Source organism: Lycium barbarum, chromosome 8 (genome assembly GCF_019175385.1).
Source record: "Lycium barbarum isolate Lr01 chromosome 8, ASM1917538v2, whole genome shotgun sequence".
NCBI lineage: Eukaryota > Viridiplantae > Streptophyta > Magnoliopsida > Solanales > Solanaceae > Lycium > Lycium barbarum.
In genome coordinates this window covers 10,121,884-10,131,618 of record NC_083344.1, presented here as the reverse complement: position 1 = coordinate 10,131,618, position 9,735 = coordinate 10,121,884, and the positions used below count along the sequence as shown (strand labels likewise).

The 9,735-nt window shown below is 34.1% G+C and overlaps 1 protein-coding gene across 2 annotated transcripts; it reads right to left on the bottom strand.

Annotated features, from left to right (window-relative positions):
• Positions 1-759: 759 nt before the first annotated feature.
• On the bottom strand, positions 760-8,334 carry LOC132605909 (ras-related protein RABE1c-like). 2 transcript variants are annotated; one of them, XM_060319182.1, is made up of 9 exons: positions 8,177-8,334; positions 7,414-7,534; positions 2,838-2,910; positions 2,648-2,748; positions 2,113-2,178; positions 1,826-1,923; positions 1,499-1,561; positions 1,332-1,424; positions 760-1,159 (listed from the first exon to the last, which is right to left on the bottom strand). In XM_060319182.1, exons 2-9 carry the CDS (start codon positions 7,484-7,486, stop codon positions 1,076-1,078), a joined length of 651 nt encoding a protein of 216 aa, XP_060175165.1. In that variant the 5' UTR covers positions 7,487-7,534; positions 8,177-8,334; the 3' UTR covers positions 760-1,075. The 2 variants fall into 2 exon arrangements, with proteins under 2 accessions (XP_060175165.1, XP_060175167.1); XM_060319184.1 differs by lacking the exon at positions 8,177-8,334 and adding an exon at positions 7,929-8,156.
• Between the last annotated feature and the right edge of the window lie 1,401 nt (positions 8,335-9,735).

Sequence of the window (9,735 nt, the reverse complement as noted above, 5' to 3'; positions counted from 1 at the left end):
AGAATTATCATATAATTTTATTTTTTGTTCATGAAGAAGTTATGTTTTAATTGTAATATTGATAAATGTTATTGATTATTTGCTTATAGGGAGATAAAATGAATAGTATGATAGTAATAGTGTTTTAAGAAACTGTGTTTTTTTCCGTGTTTGAAAGTTAAAATGTTAGAATTGTTTTGCATTTCATAATAACTTTTATTTCATTGTATTGTTTATACTTTGTAAAATTATGTTATATATAATTACAAGTTATAAGCGGTGTATAATGGGCTTTAATCATTTTTTTGTGAAGATCAAGCGCGCGCGCGCTCACACACACACACACATACATATACATACATATATATATATATATATATATATATATATATATATATATATATATATATATATATATATATATATATATATATATATATATATTTCATTTATTTACAATTTTCTTTTATTTTTTAATGTAATTTTACCTATTTAAAAATATTTATTATAATTATATTATTTTAAGAAATACTAAAAATTAAATACCCATGGGGCTTACGCCCCGTGCCTCGAGGCTTACGCCTATGTAAAACGTCTCGCCTTACGCCCCCGCCTTTTAAAACACTGGTCCCCATTACATTTTTTCTTTCATGAAATCCTGATTTGCAAACCAGACAAATTGTTTCATCTCTTTTTCTCTGTCCACACCATCCCTAATCCAAATCTTCCCAATGAACAAATCCTGCAACACCCTACCAGGACCTACCTTAATAGCTACGATAAAAAAAAGGTTCCGTATATCCATTATAGAAGTAGCATTTCTTACAATTAAACTTGAGAAAAAGTTAGGTTATCACATTCACATCCCTGAGCTAATGAAGTAGAAAAGGAAACAGGAACGGTGTTAGTAACAATTTTGACTTCTCAAATGGTAATCAACCTATCTTTCACACACTAAGAACAAGTTTCAAAAGAATGAACAATAAAAATATTACAGGCCCCTAAGACATTTCCTTCAAATTAGCTCTTGCTTGCTCTTCGTTCATGGTGGTCTAGAGATCAATCAATGCACCTGCTCCTGTAGTGATCAGTCCATTTATGAACCGCAGCAAGCTGATTTTTGGCCATTTTGACCACCTCCAGCTCCTGCATCTGGTTGATTAATTTTGATCGTCGAAGGCTGCAACAGCACAAGTATTAGCCTTCAACTTATGGAAAAAAGGTTATCTGTTTTTCTTTTTCTGTTCTCACCCCAACCCGTGCAATTCTTCTTTTTTTTTTTTTTTTTTGAGTGGGGTTGTGAGAGGGGGGGTGGGGTCCTAATAATATAACCAAACTAGATCAAGTGATACCTCTGCTTTAGAATCTGTGTCTGAAAGCCTTTGTTTTATATCCTTTGCTATTGACATGAAAACTTGTTCCACGTTAAGATTTGTTTTTGCACTCTGCACGGAAACAATCTCTTAGTACAGGCACACCTACCAGAAATTCTCTCCATAGGTTATCACGTCATACTTACAGTTTCGAAAAATTTAATACCATACTCATCAGCAAGTGCTTGGCCCTTAGAGGTTGGGACAGCCTACAAAAAGTTCAATGCAGCAGAACATTAGACTTGAGAGGGTCATGCTTACTACTCATTGAAATACAAATCCAAACTTTTTCTCTCCCAACTTTTTTCTTGCTCTTACCCTGTTTTCAGGTTCTGCTGTCTTAAAATTTTAATAGTTCTTCTTCCCTCTTTTTTTTTTTTTTTTTTTTGGGGGGGGGGGGTGGTGGGGGGGTTAGGAGGGGGGGGGGGGTATGTAAGGTGACTGATAAAGAGTTGGGACAAACAAGAACCTACCCTCTTGCTTTCGTCCATGTCAGCCTTGTTCCCTACAAGTATTTTGTTGACATTGTCTGAAGCATGCTGCTCAATGTTACGAATCCAGTTCGTGATATCTACAAATAGGAACAAGACAATTACAATCCATCCACAAGGGGAAAAGGAAAAACAAGGCATTCTCCTGCACAAGAAACTGATGAGAGAGTTATCTGGACTCGTCCAGAAAATTCACCTGGGTCAAAAGAAAGGTAGCTTCAAACAGAACTACATCTTAGATGACATGAGTATCAGGGAAAGAACCTTACTGTTAAAGGAAGATTCATCAGTAACGTCATAAACCAACAATATACCCATGGCTCCACGATAGTAAGCTGGAAAAATTTTAAACAAAAAAGGAGCCAATAAGTACACAGGTAAACCATAATACAGGGATCAAAATGAACTCTTTATTTAAGACAAAGCAAGCTTACATATCATGAAGAAAAGGAAAATGTATAAAAATTTGCAAGCTTGATCATTTTTTTTTTATTTTTTTTTTTTAGTGTAAGCATTTCCAAGCTTATCTAACTCTCTAGTAACTTGATACATGAGGTACATTATAATCAACTTTGTACCTAGTGAGGCCAGGGGATGAAGGGTCACATTGATCTGTAGGGACGAACCAAAAGGGGACAATGACATGACAAACAGAAAGCTTTTTTTAAGACAAAACGTGAAATGTCAATTAAGAAACCAAATGAAGGGTTTCGTCCTGCTATAGTGAGATTATTTTGTACAAATTTCCTGTTATAATGACCTTAAATGAAAACTCTTTTCCAGTTAAAAGACGTAATAACTTACCAGTGGTGATTGTTCGGAACCGTTCCTGACCAGCCGTATCCCAGATTTGTAGTTTGATCCTTTTCCCCTCGAGCTCAATGGTCCGTATTTTAAAATCGATCCTGAGAGGAAAAGAAAGATATTCAAATTTGACAAGCATTTTTTTCAGAACTAAAACCAAGTATATAACACCCAGAAGGAGAGAACTAACCCAATGGTGGTGATAAAGTTTGTTGTAAAGGAACCATCAGAAAAACGCAAAAGAAGGCAACTCTTACCAACACCTGTAGAGTGCATGTCAAAAAAGCAAATTTCAGCTGAAAATACAGTAATCATTTTCTATAGCTGCCATATAATGCAGACACATTATATAGTCTCCAATCATGATGAAGAAGACACTTAATAGAAATCTGTCCAGACTGGACAATTTTCTGAAAAAGGAAAAATATTTATGGGGGAAAAGTTTGTGCAAAAGAAGAATGTGCCTGGATAGTTGTAGTTTTCTTTAAGTTTGCTGAGAGGGTTATGTGAGTGAAAGAAGATTTCTTGGTTGAAAAGGTCGATCAAGCAACTTACATCCAAAAAGTTACTAGAAAAAATAAAATTTTCTCAAAATTGCTTTACATCCAAACGCCTACAAAAATCTCTGAGAGAAAGGATATCAAGAAAACTGCATAGGGAATAAAATCATCCTACCTAAGCTGTAAGCATTGAACTTCTTCCCTCGCCATCCTGCTCCCCAAGGGAGGAGGAAAAAAATAAATATAAATCATGCAAAGTTAACATCCCACCTACACGTCAAGCAATAAATTACATCTTAAACCCTGGCGCAATCTCCCTATAAAAAAGATGGTGCACTCGGTGTGTGTGGAAGACTCACTAGATTGCTTAGAAGAAAATTATCCACAAGAAAGCAACATGAAAACCCCGTCCCCCTACATATACATCAATTCTTGTGCGATTACCAAAAAAGAGGGACAGAGTGAGATTATTACTGCTAATCTGAACTGGTGATTTAAGTTTCTCATCGGGAGTAGATGAAATATTTTACCGCCTTTTATGATTAGCAGTAATAATCTGTCTTCTTCCTTTTTCTCAAAGAAGAGATTATCACTGATAATCATAAAAGGTGGTAAATATTTCATCTACTCCTGATGAGCAACTTATATCACTAGTTCTGAGCTATGTTGCTCGGACCCTTCACTTTTGCTGCCGCACCAGTGTCCGACACGACACCGACACCGGATTCGTGTCGGATCTGGTCAAACGACATTGGATACTTTGACCAAATCCATGGACCAATCTGAGAAAAAACTTGAGGCCAAATTGAAAGAAACGGAGAGCTCTTGAAGAGTGGACACTTATTGTATCTAGAAGAGTTTCAAGTTAATTAAAAATTAATATTTAATTATAAATGAAACATAACTATAAAAAATTATTTTTGTTTTTTATTTCTAGGCATAGATTTAGTTATTTTTCTTATAATTTTGAATTATTTTAGCCGAATCCCCGCACCCGTATCCGCACCTGGATCCGTACCCCCGAATCTTAAAATTTAGATTATGCCGAATCCGACCTCTAGATCCGTACCCGTATCCGACACTCAACACCGAGTCCGAGCAACATAGGTTCTGAGTGTAGTAGAAAGACAAATAAATTTGGCCACATTGGTAGGTCGTCCTTTGATTCGTGCAACTATATGTTGGTCCGTGTACCACAATTATCGTATTTATCTGTGGTAGCTACTGTTTCTGTTTTCTCATACTGCTTTATCATGGCTTTTTCGCTTTCGTTAGTTTCATTTTCGTATTGCTTTGAACTGTTTCTGCTTATCTGACAGTTTCTCATCATGTTTTCTCTTGAGCCGAGGGTCTTCCGGAAACAGCCTCTCTATCTTCCGAGATGGAGATAAGGTCTGCGTACATTTTACCCTCCCCAGACCCCACAATGTGGGATTCCACTGGGTATGTTGTTGTTGTTGGTAGGTCGTCCTTCAAATCATGTTTCAGTTTCACATAAAGGAACATCTAAAACTCAATGTACTTGTGTAATCAAGGGTATAACTAACTAACAGATGCAACAAAGAAACCATGTGTGCAAATGATTTAGTGGACTATTTGCCAGCGACATGGATTATCTCCTGGCAGTTGAGCTAATCACTGTCATGCATGATCTCATCAGAATTTTTTTTTAAGTCCTAGTCAATAGTGTGAGTCATCTCTCTGTTCTGAAATCAAACATTCTTGCCTAAATGAATCAATAAAAACAACCAAACTATGACAATTCAGCTGAGCACTGACTCCAGCTAATGCAGCAAAAAGTGGCCCAAATATGAAGGAGATGAAAAGCAACAAAGTCAAGCAACCAGCCAAAGACAGTAAAATTTGCAAATCAGAAAGACGTAAGTCAAATCGAAAATCACATTTCTCTTCATTCTCTTCATAATCAAGCTCATTGAACCCTCATACTCAATACTCGTAGTTCTGCATGCTGCTCTAGGTCCTAGACAATAGCCTAAAGTTGACTTCAGAAGCATATATCACTCCAAACAATAATTAGGACTCCACGAACCAACTTAGGCTGCATTTGTTTTTTTTAAGATTAAGATGTCTGAATCTGAATACACATCTGAATATTAAGATGTTGTATGTGGATCTGAACACTGAATGATTAAGACTGTTTGCTTTTCATCATCGGAATGTGTATAATATATCAATATTTAAACATAATAAATATGTAATTCAAATAAAAAAGTAATTAAGAATTATATCAAGAAAATATTAGATAAAATATTAACTTAAACAACAAAATTATTATTTTAGAGATAAATTAATGTATTTAAAGATATAAATAAATATTTTATGCATGATACAATTATTGAACTATCTGAATTAATAAAAAAATGATATATGGATAAATAAATTGTTGTAATAAAATGTAATCATAAAAATTTAAATTCAACACAATGATTGTGCTCCTACGGACTATCAGAATTCAAATGAAAAAAAGTAAATATTTCATCACAATTTGACATGAAACAAGAGAACAAATAGTTAAGAATAAGTGAACAAAAATCATTGAATGTCAAAGAATCATAATTTTCCATGATTTTCATTAAAGATATTTTATATAAGATCCAAAGTGTCCATGATATCCTTTATATTATAACTCATATAAAAAATGCCTCCACACCGAAAGAATAGGTGGAAAAAAATCAAAATCGCTGAATCCAACGAGAGCATAAAATCGACATTGTGTTATTCCCCCCAAAAGAGCAGATTATAGTGTAAGGAGTTTGTAGAAACGGTGTTTAAAGGTTTGTGGTTTGGGGAAGACAGCGTGGTCTTTTTTTTTTATCTGTTTAACAACCAGTTTAGTACTTGAAAGAAAGTGGCTTTAGGTCTGAATAATATTAAGACACTTTAACAGATCTGACCGAATCAGAGGTCTTCAGACCCAATAAGTTGCTAGAATTTAAAAGAAAACAAATGCACTTAATGGGCTGAGATCTGAATGATTCAGATTCAGAGCCCCATTAAGTGCAAACAAATGAGGCCTTAACCTTCTAGGTTGACAAGCACACCCACTAACCACATATCTTAGCCAATACCATTTTGTCTTAATGACCCAAATGCAACAGTTGATTCAAACAAAAGCTGACAATGCAGCTCCATTTTGGTATGCAGACTGCAGCCTACCGAAGAATAATCCTCCACCTCCAGACACATAATCTAAGACATTTAATAAAGGAGTTTACACTATCTGCTGTAGGACAGAACTGCATTATGAAAAATGTAACTAATATGCTACTTGCTTGGCGTCAAAGCCTTATCATCTCTTTGTTATTTAAGATATAGCTATTTATCAGAGAAATTGGTAAACAAAAGAGACAAGATCCTCCTAAGACACGCAGAACTTCCCCCCGCCATGCTTATATTGTCGCTTGACAAGCCTGGGGTTCCACCTAGTGTGTAGTATTAAACCCACCACTACACTCACGAGCCACATAGACATTAATAAAACAATACCATCCAACATCAATGTCACGCAGTAAATTGCTGCAATCGCTGTTGGTGCAATATATACTCTTTTGTGCTTAAAAACACTGAGAAGATGATTCAAAAACCAAGTTACTCCATGGGACAAATAATGAAAGAAAAGGTCAAGCTAAATAGCAAGCAAGGCACCAAAGAGAAGAAGGGTTAATACACTTACAACCCCTTAAAGTTGCCAGCAAATTTCGTTTAAGACACTCGAACTACTACATGTTCCAATTGAGCACCCGAACACATGCTAAGGTATTTCTATTAGACACTTTCTGTTCAAATTTTGGAAAAGCTTTTTGCGCATGTTCTCAAGCGTCTATTAGATAGTTAATTTAACCACATAAAATATGTCATCTCCACGTTTGGGGTTTCACGTCTTATTGATGTGAACGTGTATAATTTCAGAAGGTGGCATTGTTTAAGTGGTTAACGTATCTACGTAATGAGCATTTGAGAACACGCGAAAAAGCTTTTCCAAAATTTAAACCAAGGGTGTCTAATTCCACATGCAGTAGTTTGAGTGTCTAAATGAAATTTGCTGACAAGTTTAAGGGGTTGCAAATGCAGAAAAAGGACCAAATCTGACAAACTAAAAATTGCATTATCATGTACCTGATTCTTACAATTAACGAACAATGCGATCCTCAAAACAGCCAAAAAATCACATTTTTACAAGACTAATCCAAAGAAAAATCAGAATAATTCAACAATTTACGAATATGTGATAGATGAATCAGTTACCGCTATCGCCGATCAAGAGGAGCTTTATAAGGTAATCGTAATCTGCTCGTGCCCTAGCCGGTGGAGCGGCCATTGAATAATCAATTCACAATCACCAATAGAAAAATCCCCTAAACCACCTCTGCACACAATTACTCACACAAATCAATTCAACAAATAACTGCAAAATTTCATCCATAATTATTCATTCTGATGCTTTATACAAAATGTATTTTGATTCAAAAACTCTCGTCTTTCATTAAATTTATTACATCAATTGCATTTATACAACATTTCTTTCTTTTATTACATGGTATTATCGTGCAGAGCACGTTCATAGAAACTAGTATTTATATCTATATGCAAAATTTCATCCATAATATACATAAAGGAGAAACCTTGGACTTGTTAATAAGCAGATCTAGCATAAAAACAATTACAATTACAATTACATAATGCAATCATCGCCTTCAACTCAAACTATACATAAAAATAAATCACATTTTTTGAAAAATTATGCATTGCACTGGAACTACCTTTGCACGTTAGCAAACTCAATTAATTCCCAAAATCTTCGATTAATTCAATATCTCCACACAAATCAATTCAACAAAAAAAAAAAATGAAACTGCAAATTTATGCATAACGAAGCGGCCTTGGACTTGTTAATAACTAGATCTAGCATAGAAACAATTACAATTGCCTTTCAACTCAAACTGTACATATGAAAAATTATTAATCAAAAAAAAAAATTGAAAGGAGTGATTTGGAATTGTAGATCTACCTCTGCACGTTAACGAACTGTTGGCACGGAGATATTTGCTGTGCTCACGCGCTCTCTAAAGCAGGGAAGAAATTTTTTAAAATGAAGGAGTTATACGTGGCGGGTTACTATTGGTTTGTTATTCTAGGGTACTTTTTATTATTATTATATGTTGGGTGGTATTGGAGCTGGATTTTTGTGAGCTGGAGTCCGAGTCTACAGAGACTCACACATCACGATTTTTGTAATGTATAACTAGTTAGTAGGCTGGACATAATGTATATCCATCTTCTATATTAAAATCACGGGTTTTAAAAATATTCATTGAAGTTTTTATCCTTTATTAAAAAAATTTATAATAGATAAAATAGTCATTTTGATTATTCTCCTAATATTTAAAAACTAAATGCTTAAATATTTCCCCCAATAATTTAGGACTTCATTAGGATTTTAAAGGCAATTAAAATAATGTATATTAGGACTTTCAAACCACTTATAATTTGTCCTACGACTTATGGTAAATCACAGCGGCTTAAGGAGTCTTAATTTACATTGGATTCAAAGTGATCGATTACTTCTTTTATAAATATCAAGTCATTTATTTTTCTTCCTATATTGATATGATCGTATATTTATCTAAAAATCTATTTGTTTCTAATAATGTAATTTCTGTTATGTTGCAGTGCATTTATCGGCATAATTCATCAACTCTGTGATAATCGATTTTTTCTGTAACAATTGATGATTTATTGAAAGTTGCGCCTAATTCGTGACGTTGTGACTGATGAGTAACGTAATTTCTCTAATTTGCTTATTGTACGTGCTTCACATGAATACTTTCGTGTAGTACAATAATATTTGTCAAAAAGATGAAGCACTTTGGATAAGCTGTATCTATTATTGGCACATCCACCTTTCTATAGGTAATTTAATTTCTTTAATCACTTGAATTTTCTCTTAAAAATTGATTTCAATAGATTTCAAATCGAACAAAATTGAATTAATATTTTTTCTACTATTTAGGATATTAAACTTAATAAACATTATGTTTATTAAATCTTTTCTTATTTGAGTTAGTTGGAAATATTTAGGATTTTAAAGTTGATTAAATTTTCAAATATTTATAATTTTGAGATCAAGGAGTTTTTATTTTATTTTTTTGTGAATCCTTTATTTGACCTATTCTCAATCCAAAAATTCACTCAACTTCATCCAATTTTCACTAAATATGAGTGTGCAAAATCAAAAGACAAGCAATATTTTCGAAGACGGATGACAATATATCTTCCAACATATGATTACAGAGCCATGACAAATTAATCAAGAAAAAAAGAAAGGGTGGAAATAAATCGGTAACAGAGCAAATTTAGTTATAGTATATCAAAGAGTTAAATTGCAAGCTTTGAAAACTGTATACGGTAAAAATGGGGGTCTAAGTTCTCGACCCAACGGCCGAAGGATCGGAGCAAGAATGAGGGGCAATAGGTCAGTATGAGCTCGATTGGTTGGATAGGAACATTTCGGACTCAGTCATTCGGACGCAGCAGGATCCGAAGAGTTATACTTCGAGTTGATAAGAG

Bases quoted from the DNA above. Each gene is read 5' to 3' on its own strand.
- LOC132605909 (XM_060319182.1), bottom strand. From the start codon at position 7,486: ATGGCCGCTCCACCGGCTAGGGCACGAGCAGATTACGATTACCTTATA. The intron at 2,911-7,413 runs GTAACTGATTCA...TGCACTCTACAG, and splicing joins CCTCTTGATCGGCGATAGCG to GTGTTGGTAAGAGTTGCCTT. The intron at 2,179-2,647 runs GTAAGTTATTAC...AAATTTTTCCAG, and splicing joins GTTCCGAACAATCACCACTG to CTTACTATCGTGGAGCCATG.